The 20,287-nt window shown below is 44.3% G+C and overlaps 1 protein-coding gene across 1 annotated transcript in view; it reads right to left on the bottom strand.

The window, feature by feature from the left end:
* The window catches only part of Oxsr1 (oxidative stress responsive kinase 1), a 94,586-nt gene extending 75,515 nt beyond the window's left edge, over positions 1-19,071 (bottom strand). Inside the window, exon 1 of the mRNA XM_050141519.1 lies at positions 18,658-19,071. Within this exon, the coding sequence (XP_049997476.1) occupies positions 18,658-18,727 (70 nt within the window). The 5' untranslated portion in view covers positions 18,728-19,071. The remainder of the gene's footprint in view (positions 1-18,657) is intronic.
* Positions 19,072-20,287: the final 1,216 nt, after the last annotated feature.

The following is a 20,287-nucleotide window of genomic DNA, read 5'->3' as shown; positions in this document are numbered from 1 at the left end:
TTAATCAAGCAGACATCCTAAAACGGTAACTTCTAGCCAAGTATAGTGGCACACACCTTTAATCCCAGAACACAGGAAGCAGAGGCAGAAAAATCTGTTAGGCCAGTTTGGTCTCAAGAGACCGTTCAGCACAGCCAGGACTACAAAGAGAAAGTGTCTCGAAAAACAGAATAAAACAAACAAGGAACACTATAACCGTTACCTCCTAATCCAAGAATTTTGAAAAGAGCATGGAGCAATGCTTCAAAAGCAGCCAAAACTCAGCCCCGACGCAGAAGTGAATGGGTAATCTAAAAAGCTTTTGTTGGTTGATGTCCCCTTCTGCCCTGCCCCTATTCCCAAAAAACAAGGTTCAGGGCATTATCAAGCCCTTTAAGGTTGTGGAAGTTGTCTCACTCACATTCTCTTCAGCCATCCAGTCTCCCTCCCTCTCCTCTCTGGCCCAGCACGGGCTTTCCTGACTGCACTATTCTTAAACCGCATCTAGGTGGAACCCTCCCTCCACCAAGACTTACAGTGTGCACCTGTAAGTCACTCCTCAGACCTCCAGATTACAAAGCCTACTGCACACTGCATTAAATGTCCATTTTTCATGGACCTAATGCAATTTAGCACCTTCATGCAAGTAAGGTGTCTTTCTATATATTAACCCGCACAATGTTCTCCTTTCAGTGCCTGACTCAAAATTCACCTATTTCCAAGAACTACTATTGAAAGGACTGAAATTTTTTTTATAAAGAAGAGAGCATTTTTTTTAAAGATTTATTCATTTATTATGTACAGAGTGTTCAGCCTCCATGCCTGCAGGCCAGAAGAGGGCACCAGATTTCATTATAGATGGTTGTGAGCCACCATGTGGTTGCTGGGACTTGAACTCAGGACCTCTGGAAGAGCAGTCCATGCTCTTAACCTCTGAGCCATCTCTCCAGCCCGAAAGGACTGAAATTTATACCACAATTCCACCAATGATAGAATAAATTTCCATTTCCCAACCATGTGCCTGACAGAGAAATACTCAATTAATGATTGCTATTACTCACTTATTTACTCATTATGCAATTTTCAGTTATTTAACTATTCAAACACATGTGTTTATCAAGTATTATGTGGTCTAGGGTGAGCTTATTAAGATTCAAAAGTACTTTCCCAAAACACAGAAGGACAAATTACCCCTACCAGCACTCCACCCTTCATACATTTTACCAAAATTGCATGGGATCCACACCCCCAACGTCTTAATCACTTGTATGACTGTACACTAAACGTTCTCTTGTACAGTAAGCCCCAGATGGAAAAACATTAAACACTACAGGGAAAGTGCTCATTAATTCTCTCCCTCCTTCTCTAGCCTCTCATCTTCCTCTCAAACATAAAAGCAATTTCAAGAAAATGTTGGCAAGTGAGGAGGAAAAATGGCTTATGTATTGCGCAGTAAGTGCACTTATCAACACAGTTCTTGGCAGACTGCTGGGCTCAAAACCCAAAAGTCTGCACTATTGTGAGGCAAAGGCACCTTATAACAAGCATTTACTTTCAGTAACTTCGACTTTAATAAGATTGCCAATCAACCTGTAAAATGGTTTGGGGAGATAGCTCCATCCATAAAGTGCTTGCCACACAAGCATGAGACCCTGAGACCAGAGACCCAGAACCCAGGTAAGCTTGGCATGGCAGCACATGCCTGTGGTCACAGTGCTGAGGAAACAGGAGGCAGGAGGGTCCCTTGGAACCCACCGGACCATTGTCTCATTGGAACAGTGAGCCCCAGGTCCACTAAGTGACAGGGTCTCAAATACAAGAACAACTCAGAAGTCACCCTACACAGACAATTGCCATCCTATTCTGACGTCAGTCCTCAGCCCCCTACACCCTACATCTGCCTTGGCAATACATCTGCAAGTTCCATGGCCTTGACCATGGTCCAGATGTATTAGCCAAAATAATTAAAGTAAACTAATAACTAATAAAAAATAAGTAAAAAAATAATAATAATTGTTATGTGTGAGTTCAAGGCCAGCCTGGTGTACAAGGCTAGTTCTAGGACAGCCAGGACTACAGAGAAACCTTGTCTTGAAAAACTTTTAAAAAAAGATGTGATATTATAACTGAAATAATTACTATGCTCTGCCAGAAATAAACATTTAAAGGCCAATTTTACCCCACATTAACTTAAATGTATATTATAGTCTTTGTGGGCTTTGTCTTTTAAAATACTGCACCCTGACCTTGGTCTCCAGGGGCTTTTCAGAGGCACAAGCTTGGTCTGCCCATTAATGGGAAAAAGTGTTAAGTGATTTAATCAGTATGGTTGTCAGTAATTGTCCCAGTGATCATTTCATTACAGGTCTACAATCAGAATGTGCATCAGGATAAAACAGGAGCATCACTGAGTTCCAGACCAACCCAGGCTCAGGGAGTTCGAGGTTAACAAAGGTTATAGTGTAAAACCCCATCTCAGAAACAAAACAAAACCCTAAATATCTAAAGTGGGAAGGGGTGTCAGGAAAAAGCATTGAACAAAATGCTAAATAAAAGGATACATATTTTCTACAAGTACAAGAAACAAGTAGCTAACACAGAGCCTGATGTGATGGCGTGCAAACATGGGGCTGACCAAATCCACTTAAAAGACTGAGAGAGCTTGGGAAGTTATTCTAGATAGAAAAGAACAGAGTTAAGCACGTCTTCTTGATAGCAGCACTTTCTCGGGCGGGCTCTGCTTGCTAGAGGCAAGCACTCTCATTTAAGAGAGGCTTCCTGACTCAGCTTTAGCTGCAAAACCTTGCAGCTCTTTTGAGCAGTCCTGCCACGAAAAATTTAAATAGTGTTGATGAAAAGTTGACTGCAAGCTTTTTGATGGTGGCAGGGACCTTGAAACGCCATAGAGTTGTGGCAATAAATATGGCTCTGGCCAGTACCTCTGCCTTGAGGCTAGACTCTCAGAAAAAAAGCTAAGGAATGGGCTGGATCCAGCCATCAAAGCCACGGCTTTAATCCTGGCCATATCGCTTAGCAAATTAAAGACTCATGTGGTCAGGAAAGGAGAGATATACAGTAAAGATAGATGCAAAGACAAAGAAAACTTCTAAATGGTTTACTGTGTGTTTAAAAATATATGTAGGCAAAAAATAAATAAAAATAAAAATATATGTAGGCTTAGAAGAAGAAAAAGAGGATAAAGTCCCTTTTTTAAAAAAAAAAAGAGAGAGTAGTTGAGTGTGGTGGCACACACCTTTAGTCCCAGCACTTGGGAGGCAGAGGCAGGTGGATCTCTGTGAGTTCAAGGACAGCCTGAATTCCAGGACAACCAAAGATACACAGAGAAACCCTGTCTCAAAAAGCCAAAACTTAAAAATAAAAATAAAAGAAATAGAGGTTAAAATAAAACCACATAAAGATGAAAAATACAAGGGAATCTGGATTCTGTATGTTATTGTGTTGTCGTTAAACTGTTTGATAACTGAGGAAGGAGCAAAAGCTGCTAAAAGACATTTGATTATAAATGCTGCTGGATTAATCCAATATATGAATATATATATATATAAATATATATATATATATATATATATATATATATAGAGAGAGAGAGAGAGAGAGAGAGAGAGAGAGAGAGAGAATGTATTGACTTCAAAATTGAAGTCAAAAGATATGTTACTTTGGAGAAGAGGTTTTGCTTTTGTTTCCACAGGAAATGAGGGACTGTGAATTCATTCTATGTTGAGAAAAATCAGGTTTGACCAAGGAAGACCCTGAGAAATCTCCGATAGGAGGAATGGCCCAGATGTCTGGGTTCTACATCCAGAACAGATTCAAGTCTGCTGCCTGAGATGATCAAGCCTCACAGGATACTCCAGTCAGGACTTGATCATAATTCTAAATTTTCTTTAGGTCCCCATAAGATTATCAGCGCCCCCAATTAGCAGGAAGTAGCCTGGAAAAACAATGTCCACATTCCCAAAAAATGGATTATGGATGATTGCCTTTGTTTAGAATGTTCATTACAAGTTACTATGGATAATGGTCAGTAGAAAAGCTAAACAAAGGGGATTTGATTCGGAGTTCTTGTTTAAAAAAAGGGGGGGTTACTGTGGGACAATGGTCTGTACCCTGTCACTTGTATTTTAAATAAACACTGATTGGCCAGTAGCCAGGCAGGAAGTATAAGGGGAGTGACTAGGCAGGAAGTAGAGGCAGGTCAAAGAGAATTTTGGAAAGAGGGAAGTTTCTGTCTGCAGTCATCACCCAGACAGAGAGGAAGCCAGACACAAAGCAAGCAAGATGTGACTGTCTGGCCAAAAAAGGTACCAAGCCATGTAGCTAACACATACAAGAATTATGAGCTAATAAAAGTCCTAAGAGTTAATAAGAAGCCTGAGATACTATGAGATACTAGGCCAATCAGTTTATAATTAACATAGACCTCTGTGTGATTTCTTTGGGACTTAATGACTGCGGGAACCAGGCAGGACAGAAACCTCAGTCAACAGTGGCCCACACCTTTAATCCCAGCACTTAGAAGGTAGAAGCAGGGAGATCTCTGAGTTCCAGGCCAGCTTGGTATACATAACGAACTCCTGGCTAGCCAAGGCTACATAATAAGTACCTGCCTTTAAAAAAAAAAAAAAAAAACAGCTGGGCATAGTGGTGTACGCCTTTGATCCCAGCACTCAGGAGGCAGAGGCAGGCAGATCTCTGTGAGTTCCATTTCAGCCGGGTCTACAGAGCAAGTTCTAGGACAGCCAGGGCTACACAGAGAAACCCTGTCAAATACAGATAGATTAGATAGATGGACAGAAGGATGATAGAGATAGATAGATGGATGGATGGATGGATGGATGGATGGATGGATGGATGGATCGATGGATCGATGCATGGATGGATGGATAGACAGCAGAAAAACAAACGAACGAAAAAGGTCCCCATTTGTGATGTACAAACTGACTCGCTCTGTAGACCTATAGACCAGGCTGGCCTTGAACTCAGAAATCCGCCTGCCTTTGCCTCTTGAGTGTTGTCTATAGGTTTTAATGAGGAATTATTTCTCTCAACTTACATGATATGTGTTTTATTCATAAGAAGAAAAGATTTCCATTTATTGGAATGAAATAATCAGTTCTAGAGTGCTGGTTGTCTTAGCTTGGGTTTCTATTGCTAAGAAAGACTCCATGGCCAGGGCAACTCTGATAAAGAAAACATTCAATTGGGGTGAATCATTTACAGTTTCAGAGGTTCATCCACTATCATCATGCTGGCATGCAGACAGATAAGGTGCCAGAGTTGAGAGTGCTACATCCTGCAGACAACAGGAAGTCAGCTATCTGAATTTGGCCCCACAGTGACACACTTTCTCCAACAAGGCCACACCTTGTAACAGTGCAAGTCCAAGGCCCTGGCTTAGGGGAGGGGAGATCTGAGGACATACATGGAGGTAGAATGCTTGTCTAGGATAAATATGGCACTAGGTTCAATTCCCAGGACAGCACAGACAACATCTAAGAGTAGTTGCTAGAAGGGCTGAGATGGAAAACTCTTGAGTTCAAAGACAGGCTGGGAAACATCAAATGATCCTACCTCAGAAAATAGTGTCAATAGGAAAATATATATAAAAAATACTGGAATGTTCCTGCATTGTTAGCAGGATTACAAAATGGCACAGCCATTTCAGAAAATCTGGAGATCTCAAAATGTTAGGTCCCATATAACCTCCCATCCCAACAAACAAGATTTACTCTACAATTCAGAAGACTGAGCTGTCATCTTCAGCTATCTGAAGCCAACAGGACACACCTGGTTTCCATACCTTCCTCAGCGGAAACAATTATCAGATGTACTTGTGTTGCCTTCTCTTTAGTGCTTTATCTTTATTTGCCCATTTGTCTAATAAAATACAAAATGAAATAAAACTATCCCAAAAGACTACCACTGAAGTACTCAGCAATTAGCTTTTTAAAAGGCTGAACATCTTTTATGAAGCCCTTGAGTACATGGTTAAGCAAAGTGACAATGACTTAGACTCACTTCTACGTACAAAACCATACAGATAACTCAACCCTCTGCTGCTCTCAGTGAGAAGCCACTATATGAGTCCTGGAAACATAACTGAAGGAAGCTGACTGTGGGGAGAAGAATTTTCAAATCACAAAGACACAATGATTCTCCTACATAATCACTGTTTAATTAAACAATCTCACATCTATATTATGTGCTACTAGTGATCAAGTTAATTTTCCAAGAGTATTCTCTAGTGGAATTCTATCTCTGGATAATTTAAACTAACTGTAAACAAAACCTGAAATGTTAGTCTGAACTATGTTAATGTTATGTCTACATAAGCAAAACATGATGGGGCTGAAAAGCCCAGCTACAGCTGCCACTGATGGAGAATGCCTTCCAACCCTCCCGGAAGATGCCTGCAACCAGGGAATAATACTGAACTCTACAATGATGTTTTTTTTTCACAATTATGATAAAGTTTAATCTCAAAATTACGCACAATAAGAAGCAAAAAAAGTGACAATTTCAAACAATAATTACAATTATATATAATTTCCTGATTCACAATTTTACTATTAAGACCTTTCACCTTGGAGCTGGCTGGTACACCCCACCTCTAATTATAGCCTTTGAGAGGCAGAAGAATCTGAATTCAACGTCAGCCTATCATTTATATATGTATATGTGTGTATGAATGCAAAAATAAAAAACAAAAGCTGCAAATGCACCTTATATGTTTTGTTGTCAGGGAAATGCTCTATGGCTTCTCTTTGTCATGTATGTGAGAACTGCCAGCACCTCTATGTCTTGCATTGGGGCCATCACTAAGGGCTAGCTAACACCGACTGAGTCCAATACCACATGGTTTAGTCAGGGAACACCTGCTGGCAGAGACGGCAGCATGGACATCCTGGACTCCATGTCCAGCAGTGAGAACTGTAGCCAGTCTCACTGTGTTACTCAAAAGAGTCACAATTTAAAGCTCGGGAGCTATTTCTGGAATTTTCCATTTAAAATTTTCAGATCTCAGTCAGGTGTGGTGGCACTTGATCACAATACCTGGGAGAAAGAGGCTGAGTGATCTCTGTGAGTTCAAGGCCAACCTGTTCTTTCTGCAAAGCAAGTTCCAGGACAGCCAGAGCTACAAAAAAAAAAAAAAAAAAAAAAAAAAAAAAAAAGACTCAAAAAAAAAAAAATAAATAAAATTTTCAGGTCTCAGGTGATAACAGGTAACTAAAAACCTGAGAAATAAAAGGCATAGATATGGGATTACTAGAGATGGCTCAGTGGTTAAGAGCACTGCCTGCTCTTCCATAGGTCCTGAGTTCAATTCCCAGCAACCACATGGTGGCTCACAACCATCTGTAGTGAGAGCTAGTGCCCTCTTGAGGAAGAGACCACATCCGTCATCCTCATCAACTTAGATCATGAAAGTCAATATGCACAAGTTCAACAGAACCGCCATATTTGGGCTGCCCACGCACGCGTCAGCACTGCCAGGGCACACATTTCACTCTTCACTATACATACAACGGAATAGTTTTAACTTAGTTTTTATTTCCTCAACATACAACTTAGTTAATGAACTAACAATGAAATAGCAAATCAAAACATCAGTCATAATTGTTCACCTACAATTATCTTTTTATTACAGTTAGTATGTGTACACAGATCACATCTTAGTGTGCATTTAGAAGTCAAAGGACAACTTAGAAGAGTTAGTTCTCTGCTTTCATCGAGTAGATTTTGGGGCTCGAACTCAGGCTGCATGGATAAAAATGTCTGAAAAGAACTACGTCTGCAAAGAAGAGGGGCAGATAAGGCTGGGAAGCATAGTGGTGGTTTAATGAGACCGGCTCCACAGGCTCATGTATTTGAAAACTTGGTGCCCAGTTGGTGGAATTGTTTGGGAAGGATTAGGAGGTATGGCCTTGTAAGAGGAGGTGTGCCACTGGGTGTGGAATTTGATAGCATCTCAGCTTGGTAGTTGTCAAGATGCAAACTCTCAGCTACTGAAACCAGCACCATGCCTTCCTGCTGCCAAACTCCCTGCCATGATGGTTACAGCTCTAATCCTCTGGAACTGTGAGCCCCCAAATTAAATGCCTTTTTGTTTGTTTCTGTTTCCCAAATTACGATTTCTCTGGGTGGCCCTGGCTATCCTGGAACTTGCTCTGTAGACCAGGTTGGCCTCAAACTCACAGAGATCCACCCTCCTCTGCCTCCCAAGTGTGTGCACCACCACAGCCCGGCTTAAATGCTTCCTTTTGTAAGCTGCATTGGTTATAGTCTTTTGTCATAGCAAAATGTAACTTCATATATATGAAAAATGCCATAAAAAAACCTAGTCACAGCCAGGAGGTGGTAGCACCTGCCTTTAATCCACCATTCAGGAAGCATAGGCAGGAGGATCTCTGTGAATTTGAGGCCAGTCTGGTCTACAGAGTAAATTTCAGGACAGTCAGAGCTACACAGAAAAATCCTGACTCAAAAAACGTAAGAGATACACAGTCTAGAGATTGTAAGGTATTTCTTAGTGAGGCTTTGCATTTACTAAAGAAACAAGCTACGTCAGACTGTTATCACAAAAGGTAAGGTCTTTGTTATGATTTTTATTGCTGTGAAGAGACACCACGACCACAGCAACTCCTATAAAGGAAAACAGTTCATTTAGGCTGATTTATGGTTCAGCGGTTTAGTCCATTATTGTCATGGCGGGAAGAAGCATGGCCTCATGCAGGCAGACATGGTACTGAGAGGCAGCTAAGAATTCTACATCTGGATCCACAGGCAACAGGAAGAGACTGTTATACACTAGCCAACTTTGAACTTTTTTAGACCTCAAAGTCCACTCCCTAGTGACTCACTTCCTCCAAAGAAGCCACACCTACTACAGCAAGGCCACACCTAACAGTGCCACTCCCTATGCGCCTATTCAAACCACCACTACGACAAAGACACCAGGCAGTGGCGGAGCACACCTTTAATCCCAGCACTTGAGATGCTAAGGCAGACCAGCCTACTTTACTAAGTGAGTTCCAGGACAGCAAAGGTAACATATTGAAGGGATTTGAAAAAATAAAATAAAATAAAATGACAAAGGCAATCACCTGACTATGCAAAGTATTAAAATTTACACTTTTTAAAGCTTCCTAAAAATAAGGCCTGCTGTCAGTCTTGTTGAAAATTATGGCCCCAAGAACAAATGAAATGGCTGTAAGAATAATGTCATCAAATCAAGTTAGCCCCTGCACATAAGATGAAAATAAAGACATTCCACCATATGCATTGAGTCATTATCCAAACAGCCCCTGGCTTTCCAATGAACGAGCCATTTAGTCTTTCTTCCTCATTCTAGTGATCTCCCATTAAAGGTGATGGTAACTCCATCTTCCTAATGTTCCAGACAAAAATCTAGGAGTCACTTTACCTCCCCTTTCTCATGCATCCAATGCGCTAGCCTCGATATATATTATGTCCTGAACCTGACCACTCTCCTCACCTCCATGGACACTTCTCTACCTTAGACAACTTTTCTTTCCAAAGAAAGAACCTTACAAAAACCTCATACATAGAGGTGAGGGTGGTGACGGGCGCCATTAATCCCAGCACTCAGGAGGCAGAGGCAGGAGGATCTCTGTGAGTTTGAGGCCAGACTGGTCTACAGAGTGAATTCTAGGATAGCCATGCAGCCAGGGCTGTTACACAGAGAAGCTCCATCTCAAAACAAAACAAACAACAAAAAGAGATTCTGTCTCCAAAACCAAACCACAGAAACTGAGTTTACAAATGCCAGGCAATGTTCAAAGCTAAACCAATGTTCAAAGCCCTGAGATAACTTTCCACCTTTCTCAAAGCAAAAGTGAAGCTCAGGCTTACAAAACAGCTCAATGGGTGGAGTGCCTTGTCTCCAAACCTGACAACTGGAGTTTACTCTCTAGGACACAAAGTGGATTTCTCAGTGAGTGTTCTGTCACTGTGATAAACACCATGACCAAGGCAACTATGAAAGAAAGTGCTGAACTGGTTTACAGAGGGTTGCAGAGGGTTAGAAGAGTCCATAACAGCCGAGTGAAGCAACAGCTATGAGCTCACATCTTATCCACGGCCAAGGGGCAGCGAGAGAGAACTAGGAATCCTCAGGAGTGTTTTAAAACCTCAAAGCATGCTCCTGGTGACAACAGCTCCTCCAGTAAGGCCACACCTAATCCTTCCTAAACAGTTCCACCAACCAGGGACCAAGTATTCAAATATATGAACCTACAGGGGCCTTTCTCATTCAAACCAGCAAGTGGAATAAGAACTAATTTACACAACCTGTGCTCTGACATCTATATGCATGCCTATGCCCACACAAATAAACAATGTTAAGTTCCCTGAAGGACTTAAATTCTGACCAAGGCCAAGGCCTTGCATCCCTACCACACTATCTTTTGAACCTCTTCACCTCTTCAGTGTTATTTCACTGCCTTGTTCTGCTCTTGCCACCCACACCTACTCCTCTCCTCAGTTCCTCTTGGATCAAACTCTCTACGATAAGCACACAATTACTGCTACACCTCCTTCAGGTCGTCCCTCAATGTCACACAGGTGAGGCTTTCCCTAGCCTATTTAAAACTGCACACCACGTCTATCTCTGCCAACCTACAATCCTTCCCCTCTTCACCTACGCAGAGCCATGGACTCCAGGACAGGAAGGACTTCTGAATTCGCTTCCCTGCTTCACTTCTGCACCTAGACCCGGATATAACAGGTGCACAATAAATACTTGAATGAATTAATCAAATAGTGGAATATTCTTCAAGGAAAAGAAATTCCTTGCTTAAGACAGAACACAAAAATAACCCATTCTTTGTATATTACTTCACCATTGTTATCATTGTTATCATGAAGTGACATTAACTGACAATTTAGTATGCTGAGCAAACTCTTAAATATCTGGTTTTTATCTAATCATTACAATAACCCAACAATTAGCTGGTCTCACACAAAAAATGCAAATAAAACAGTGCAAGCAAAGTTAGGACTCAGGTCAGGAGCTGGAGATGGTTCAGCGATTAGGAGCACTGACTGCTTTTCCAGAGGACCCAGGTTCAACTCCCAGCACCCACACAGGATAAACTGTAACTCCAAGATCTGACACCCTCACACAGACATACATGCAGGCAAAACACCAATGTACATAAAATAAATAAAATTATAATCGTTTGTATCTTTATCAAGAGAACCTTAGGTATGAGTCACCTAGTTTTGACAAAACAAAGCAGCAGCTTTATTCATAGCTTTCTACTCTATTGAAGTAATAATGAACGACCCAGCTAAAAAGCTTCAATCCCTAGTTTCCCTTGTGATGCCCAAGTTACATAGTTCAAACCAATAAATAAAAAGAAGTCAATGATTAAGACATCCAGGAAGAAAAAGCCCCTTAAAAGGGTACTAACTCAGCTGCCATCTCTTTGTCTTTCTGCCCCATTCTTCTGGACCAGATGTGAGCATGAAGCTGGAGGTGAAACAAATACCACACCATCATGAATATGGGCATCACAGGCTAGCTTGTGATGGTATGAAACCAAGGGCCTCAGACGTCTGGACTGCTAGCCTCCTCATCTTCTATAGAGGAGAAGTACTGTATTAAGCCACTGTTACTTGTTTGATATTACATGCAGACAAATGCAATTTCTGAATTTGCCCTATGAAGCTGAGGATCTAAGACGGCCTCATTAAAAATGTGACTCGGCTCTCCTAACTATGCAGAAAACACATCACTACAGGCAGAACTCAAGTCTTTCACGATTATGGAGGGATGGTTGAGAATCTACATCTGAAATCATGATTTTAAAAATTCAAATGTGTAGCTAATAAAAACTGATAAATATTAAAATGATGAAGAAAAAGTAAAGAATAAATCTATCGAATTGCCTTGTCAAAGCAGGGTGAGTATCAACCAAAATCCAATCTCAAAACTAGTCTAAAGTGTTCCAATTTTAAACTTAGTCTGAAGTAACCAGTCACACTGAGACTTTCAGATGACAATAAAAGCCACATGGAACAGCCCTTCCTTGCCAAGGTCGTTGTCTCTGTCACCATAATGTAGCTTTACAATACCACAGTGACAGAGTCTTATACAGATACATTACCATGTCTAATCCACCAAAACTTGAATGAAACCTGGAAGGGAGGGGGCATGCAGAGATGTTCCAGTAAGCTTATAACAGACATGGGCAGAACACTGTATAGATAATAAATCAGTATTTTTTTTTCTTTTTTAGTTTTTCGAGACAGGGTTTCTCTGTAGCTTTGGAGCCTGTCCTGACACTAGCTCTTGTAGACCAGGCTGGCCTCGAACTCACAGAGATCCGCCTGCCTCTGCCTTCTGAGTGCTGGAATTAAAGGCGTGCGCCACCACCGCCCGGCAAAATCAGTATTTTTTAAAAGAGATTTCAATTCAAATCATGAGACTGAATTGAAAAATGGCTCAGGGGTAAAATGACTAACAACATGGAGACCTGAGTTCGGATACTAGTCCTGTGTAAACACTGAGTAACCAGCAGAGGATGGAGTGCAGGGATGCAGAGACAAGACAAAATGGGGATACACAGAAGACACCCATGTCCACTTCTGGCCTCCACACAAGGGGTACACATAAAACATACACACACATGTACATAGACCATAGACATAGAGACACGTACATAGACTCTCCCACACACAAATAAATTTTTTAAAAATTTCAAAACACATAGAATTTCATGTTTTATAGCAGTATCAGAATCTGAGAAAAATAAGGCAAAGGGGCCAGGCATGGTGGTGCAAGCCTTTTAACACAGCACTGGGAAGCAAAGGCAGGTGGATTTCTGTAAGTTTGCAGCTAGCCTGGTCTAGTAAGTTCCAGGATAGACAAGACTATGCAGAGACCCTGTCACATAAAAAGACAAATAGAAGGAAAGAAAACAGACAATAACAAGTACTTTAGGGTGCATTTAATACAAGCTGAGCAGGGGCTGGAGAGATGGCTCAATGGTTAGGAGAACTAGCTGCTCTTCAAGAGGACCCAGGTTCAATTCCCAGCACCCACAAGGCAGCTCACAACTGTCTATAACTCCAGTTCCAGAGAATTCTGATATCCTCACACAGACATACATGCAGATAAAACACCAATATTTATTTAAAACAAAAAGGGGGGGGCTAAAGAGATGGCTCAGAGATTAAGAGCACTGGCTCTTAATTCAATTCCCAGCAAGCAAATGGTGCCTCACAACCATCTGTAATGAGATCTGGTGCCCTCTTCTGGCCAGTAACTACACACAGGCAGAACACTGTATACATAATATATAAATCTTTAAAAAAAAATGCACAAAATGTGGCCACAATTGCAAAGCTATTGAGTGGTAAAGACAAGGTTAGACAGTCTACCCCCAAATCCTTCTTAAAACTCTCCACACATATCAAATATAGTATGACCATACTGAAATTCTTTTTTTAAACATTCTATTTTTATTTGTGTGCACACACACACAGAGACCAGAATAAGGTGTCAGATCCCCTGTAGCTGGAGTTTCAGGTAGTTGTGAGCTACCAAACACGGGTTCTGGGACATGAACCCTGGTCCTCTGGAATAACAGCACGTGCTCTGAACCGCGGAGCCATCCTCCAGCTGTGATATGCTAAAAATTTCTAATGTAAGACTAGACTAGACATGAGTTCAGTTACTAAAAGGATGAATGATTAACTGTGAGGGAATCAACTCCTTCTGCAGATAGGAAACGTTAAAACTTGTCAAAACGTCTTTACAATGATAAAGTTCTTTAAAAGGAAGTCTTCTGAATTCCAACTCGTATGTTTAACATGTTCCCAGGGCAGGGTTTTTGCTATTTTACCATAAAGGAGAACAAGGGGCCGGTGGATTGCTCAAAGGGTAGAGAGGCCTGAGGACCTGAATCCAATCCCCAGAACACAGGAGAAGCAGAGAAGACTCAAGAAAGCTCTTCTCTCCTCTTCTATGTCTCAACATCTTTAAATAAAACCAGGTATTTACCTTATCTCTCACCATATGAAAACCTCAAAATGTATCCGAGATTTAATATAACAGCTACAGTTACAATGTTTAAAGAAAATAGAAAAAAAAAACTCTATAATGTTGGGTAAAGATGTCCTAGGTATATATACACCAAAGGCAAAAACCAATATAAAAAGAAACCACTAAAATGTAAAAGTTTAGCCAGGTGTGGTGGCTCAAGCCTATGGAATCAAAATCCTCAGGAGGCAGAGGCAGAAGGATTACCTCAAGTTCAGGCCAGCCAGAACAACATAGCTAGACCCTGTCTCAATCCTATCTCAAAATAAATTAATAAAAAAAAATTTAAGCAAAATTTCTAGAGCCAAGCAGTGGCACACCTCCAACACACCTCCAACACACTTGGGAGGCAGAGGCAATAAGATCTCTGTGAGTTCGAGGACAGCCTGGTCTAAATGGGGAGTTCCAGGCCAAAGCTGTCTGGTGATAACTTGTCTTAGGAAAAAAAAAGAGAGGGAGGGAGATGGGGAGGGGGAATCTCCCAATCCTGAGGAGAGCCTTGCCTCAAAAAAAGGTGCAAAGAACACCCCAAGAGCAAGAATTAAAGATATGCGTGTGGACATCTAATAAGCAAACATCAACAGACCTCCACAGCATCGGTCCTCAGAGAGATGCAGCAGACACCGCTTCCCATCCACTAGAACGGATGGAATTCAGCAGCCAGCACACGTTTAACACGTGTGAGGTTCTGGGCTTGCTCCCTTCAACACACATAAACATTCACATAAACAGAAAAAGACAAATTGCATACTGCTAAGTTGTAGAGAAATGGGAATTCTCCACAGTAGAATATTGATGGTATGAGTACTTTGCAGAACCATTTGGCAATTTATGGAGAGAAGTTAAACTTACTATTATGGCCTTGCAATTCTACTCCTGAGCTTGTGCAAGAAAAATAAAACATTCCCAAGAAGACTTAATGTAAATACTAATAGCTTTATTCCAAACAGCCAAGGAGCAGAAATAATCCAACATTCATCAACTGGTATCCAATGAGAAGGAACTGTTACTTGGTGCTAGAGACAGCAAAGTGCCCAAAGTAAGAGATAACAAAGATCAAGGACTACATATTAGATGATTAGTCTCCTATGAAATGTCCAGAGGGCAAACCCACACAGACAGAAAGCAAAGTTCTGGTTGCCTGGGGCTGGGGTGGAACAGGGAGTTACTGCAAATGGACGTGAGGCATCATTCTGGAATGAGAGAAATGCTCTAAAGCTGGGTTGTGGTGAAGACCAAACTCACTAAAGTATTACTGAACTGGACACTTTGATCAGGCTGATTTTAAAGGATGTAAATTATACTTTCACAAACGTTTTTAGGAAAGTAAAAATAGTGTGCTATGTGACAGAAGCCAAACAGCAAAGGTCACATTATTATATGGTCCCATTTAAGTGAAAAATCCATAAACAACAAACCTATAGACAAAAATAAATTTGTGGTTGCCTGTGACTGGGGACAGGAAGTACAGAGGAATCTCACAGGGATAATGGGAATGTCTAAAACTGGATGATGTGATGGATAAAGTAAGTTTACCCCCACCAAAAAAAAAATCACTAAATGTTGTAATGACTGAAACTCGTGGTATTAAACCATACTTAATACAGTTTATTTTTATTTTTTTATCTAAGAGTATATATGTTATGGTTTTCTGTCTCTTTAAGAGACAAGCCACGCCCACTCCGATCCCCCCCCCCCATCCGCTGAGGCAGGCTGATCTCCAGCTTCCGGCCTGAGCTTGCTCTTTTCCATCTTCGCTTCTGCCTCTCTCCCCACTCCTCTGCTTCCCCCCTTCCCTGTTCTCCTCTTCTCTCTCTCTCTCTCTCTCTCTCCCTCCCTCCCTCCCTCTCTCCCTTTCTCTCTGTCCCCCCCTTCACCCTTCCCCCTCTATAACCCCCTGAATAAACATTCAACCTCACCCTGCAAGTCGTGTCTATCCATGTCTCTGTCTTCTGCCCGCCCGCCATGTGTCTCCCTGCCTGGGACCAGCAGCCGTCTCTGCCTGGGACTCGCTGCTCCCAGGGCCCGTTGCCTGCCACCACATGGCCCGCCACCACAGATCAGGCCACCGCTCTGGGACGGGCAGCCATTTCTGCCTGGGACTGGCTGCTCCCAGAGCCCGCTGCCTGCCACCACATGGCCCACCACCACCATTTGGGACCTACAGCATTTCTGCTGCCTACTGCCGCGGGGATCTGCAGCATTTTTTAAAAAAGAACAATATATGTGTATGTGTGTGTGTATTCGAATGGCATGTATGTGCGGGTGGATGCCTGAGACCAGAAGAGGTCATCAGCTCTTCTGGAGCTTCCATTACAGGTAGCTGTGAGCACCTGACACAGGTGCCAGGATCCAAGCTCAGGTCCTCAGGAGAGCAGTAGGTGTTCTTAACCACTAAGCCATCCGTCTCTCCAGCCGTCAATGACCAAATCACACTGGTATTCTTAACCTTCTGATGAAGCTTGGACCACTCTGTGGTCCTTAGAAAACTAAGGCTCCCCTCCTATCACCCACTCAGACATTCTGTTCTATAGTTCTGACTATACAGAATTAATGTCACTAAATCTCCACAGCCCTTGTAACTCTGAAAGTTTGCGGCTCAACTGCAAAAGCATCAAGAATGATCACGACTGCCCCTACAGTTAGGCTGTGGAAATTAGGAAGGATGTACACCCCACCAGAAAGAAAAGCAATGCTATTCTTCCAGAACAATAATAGGGACTCTTTATTTTTTCTGACATCATTCTGGAATCTCCCAGTTAAATATGGGAGATTCCTTCAATATGAAATTTAAAGTCCCAAGCAACTGAGATGTGGCAGCTAGCTCAAGCAGTACATGTTAAGGACCCAACATGCAGCAAGGACAGAGCCATGAAATGACCTAAAGATCAGACACACTTTATGTTTTATTACACTTCTATGGGGAGAGCGGTGGCAGACGATCAGGCTTGGCATGAGTGCCCTTTACCTATTGAACCATCTTATTAGGCGGCTGCTATTTTTTAGCTAAAACTTGGCCCACGTTGTTGGAAAACAGGGGACCAATAAAGTATAAAAATGAAATTTAGAGAAATGGAGGCAACAGGATAAAGAATTCAAGACCAGCCCCAGCTATACGGCAAACTTGTGGTCAGGCTGAGCTACCTGAGAGCTCCCCTTAAAAGGAGAGTGGGGCGAAGAACTGGGGAGATACCTTAGTGTAAAGGCCTGCTGAGTTTGGATCCCCAGCACCCAGATTCGTAAAGAGCCTGTAATCCCGCGCTGGAGGCAGAGACTCTCTGGAGTCTCACTAACCAGTCAGTCAAATGGTGCGTTCTAGGTCAACTAATGAGACTCATCAAAAAATACAGTGGAGCACAAACAAGAAAGTCTATCCTCTACTGCCCGCCCGCAGGTGCACATACACATAGAAATTTGGTGGGTAGCCTCCCCTCCTCCCCCAGAACAGAGTTTCTCTGTGTATCAGCTCTGGCTGTCCTGGAACTCACTCTGTAGACCAGGCTGGCCTCTAACTCAGAGTGAGCCTCTAGCCTCTGCCTCCCAAGTGCTGGGATGGGCATGTGCCACCACCGCATGGCAGGTTGTTTTTCTTTCTTTCTTTTTTTTTTTTTTTAAACACAAGCAGTGCAATAAAAACGTGCACCTTTAAGGACGCTACGGGATCTTCCGGCTGGTCTCTGTTATAGAACTACTTCTAAGGCAAGATGCTGGCCGCGTAGACAATCTTTCACACTCAGAGGTCTGCTCACGTCAGCTGATTGAGCCTTTGTTTAACTAAACCCAACCCCTTCTGATGTCTATGGTCACTGTGTCTGTCATTACAGTGCTACAAATCTTCCCCTAATCCCGGGCCCCTAAACATCTCCTCAAGCACTATGCGCCTCTGCGAACGAAAATCCTTGGTTGGTGACAGTCAACCAGCATTCCCAGACCCTATTCAGGTACACTCAACACACGGTAACGAGAGTTAGGGATCACTCCATGGATCAACCAAGGACATATAAAACTCCCAGATCCTTACCGTGGCCTCAAAGGTCCCTGAGATCCAAGTGAACTTAGCAAGCACTTTCTTTCTCCTCGGGATCTTCCTATCTCCTCACCCCTCAATTGGGGGGACGGGAGCGAGCTTCCCTCAGCTCACTTAAAGACTCAACAAGTCTTCACCCCAGAAGAACAATTTTCCTTGAAATCAGCTGCCTGGTCCAAGCCATTCCTTATTATAACTCCTCTTGCCCGTTTCCTCCCTGCAAGGCCGGTTACAGCTTTTCTACTTAGTTAACGCCGAGGAGCCCTCTGTAAGGAGCCAGAGCCGGGTCTATGCAGCTCAGCACCGGGTACCTGCAGCCTCCCTCAGCCCCACCCCTGCAGCCGAGCACTTCGAGTCGCCGCGCGGAGGCAGGAATGGACTCAAGTGCCCACAGCCCACAAGCCCGGGGACACACTGCTCTCGACCAGGCCTGCCGCCCATCCACACGCCTTTCTGCACTGGACACGTCTGTCCCAGATACGCCTCTCTCCGCGGAGGGAGCCCCACCCTAGGCGCACGCCTCGCACCGGTGCCCCGCAAGGCTTGGGCCCTCGGCTCTCACCGATCACCTCCTGCAGCTCGTAGTCGTCCCTGTTGATGGACCAGGGCAGGGCGCTCGAGTCTTCAGACATGACGGCCGCTGGCAGCGCCTCGCTCGGCGCTCCCTCACGCACGGGGCTCTCGGGGTCAACTCGCCGCACGCCTCCCTCACGCCCAGCCGCCGCCCCCCACCAGCCGCCTGGCCCAGCCTTGGGGCGCACGACGACGGGGCGCGCGGGTCGAGCGCGGCCCCGAGGCGGGGACGCGCGGCTGCGGCCGACGTCGTCTCCTGCGGCTCCGCGTCCCGCGGTCCCTAGCCCGGCCCACGAGCCGGCCTCAGCCTCCGCGGCACCGCGACACGAGCTTCTCCCCGGCCCTGCCCCTCCGTCCCGCCCTCCACCCGAACCCCAAGCACGGGCCAAACTTTCCCTTCTCCCTCCACCTGCCGGCACGCTGCGCGCTGACGTCACCACGCTGGGGAAGCCTCAGCCCGAACAGCCGCCATCTTAGGTGTGGCGGTGCAAGCGGCGAGCTAGGGAGGAGCCGGAGAAGGGGAAGTCGACAGTCGGAGGGAAGAAATGCTCATGAAGGGGTTCTCTGAGGGCGTCCGAAAGCCAAGAGGCAGCCAACAGCCTCGGAACGGGGAGCCACACTAAGCATGGCGGCCACTGAGCACCCAGCGAAGGGGGCGGGGCTTCCTGTAGCGGCTGAGGGACGTTGCGGTCTTCACGTCTCACTTATTGGTTGGTTTGAGGAAGCGTGAAAAGGGCAACTGGTGGGAGCGGACATCAGTCATACGTTAGTCCCGCCTTCAGGCGCTTGCCTTCGCTCTTCGGCCGCAGCGCTAAGACCTTTCAGGACTCTGGTCTCTGGGTGACGTCACGGCGTCACCGTCACACCCTCGCAACGTACAAACCGTTCCCCAGGGTGTGGAAAGCCCAGGGGAGCGGCGGGGTGGGGTTCGGGGACCACAGCCAACTAGGATAAAAGGTCTTGCGCTCCCCTTCCCCTCCCCCCCCGTGGAACCGGAAGCTCGGCCCGTGATGACATTTTTTTTTTCCTAAGGCGGAAGTTCTCTGCGCCGCCTCCAGGATCCGGGCGGGAGTGAGTTGTGTCTTTTCTCAGCTTGGAGTGCGAAGAGCCAATGAGCACCTGCCTCGGGACCTTGGCTGGTCGACTCTGCCCAGACACCGCCTTTACTGTGCAGGGAGATTTTTGTCACGCGCCTTGGGGTCATTTCAAGGGCCCTGTCTGTGGTCATCCTTGCCGTCCGTTTTCTCGGCCTTAGGGTAAAATGGGGGAGACGGGGGACGGACATAAAAAGATAAACCTGGGTAGGAACGGGTTTTCAGCCGAACACCTCAGTGCGGGCCCTGCCGAGCTCTCCAGAAGGAAGTCACTGAGCACAGCGGTTTATGGGACTTGTAGACCATCTCAGGAACAGAGGCATTTGGGCCAGCCCATGCAGAACTAAGGTGATTTCAACAAACAGAATGTTCCAGTCCTAACAGAGGTGCAAGGTCTGGCTATGGGATTTGTCTGAAGCATTGCGGATGGCATATCTACCGCATGTGATAACTTGTACTGGAAGAAAAGTGAAAAGTAGCGTGAAGAGGAAGTGGGGAGGATTAGAATTCTCAAGGTTTGTACCA

The sequence above is a fragment of the Alexandromys fortis genome, unplaced genomic scaffold, assembly GCF_014885135.2.
Source record: "Alexandromys fortis isolate MF-2015 unplaced genomic scaffold, M_Fortis_MF-2015_v1.1 scaffold_44, whole genome shotgun sequence".
NCBI lineage: Eukaryota > Metazoa > Chordata > Mammalia > Rodentia > Cricetidae > Alexandromys > Alexandromys fortis.
Note: the sequence above shows the minus strand (reverse complement) of the source record. Positions and strands in the feature narration are given on the sequence as shown.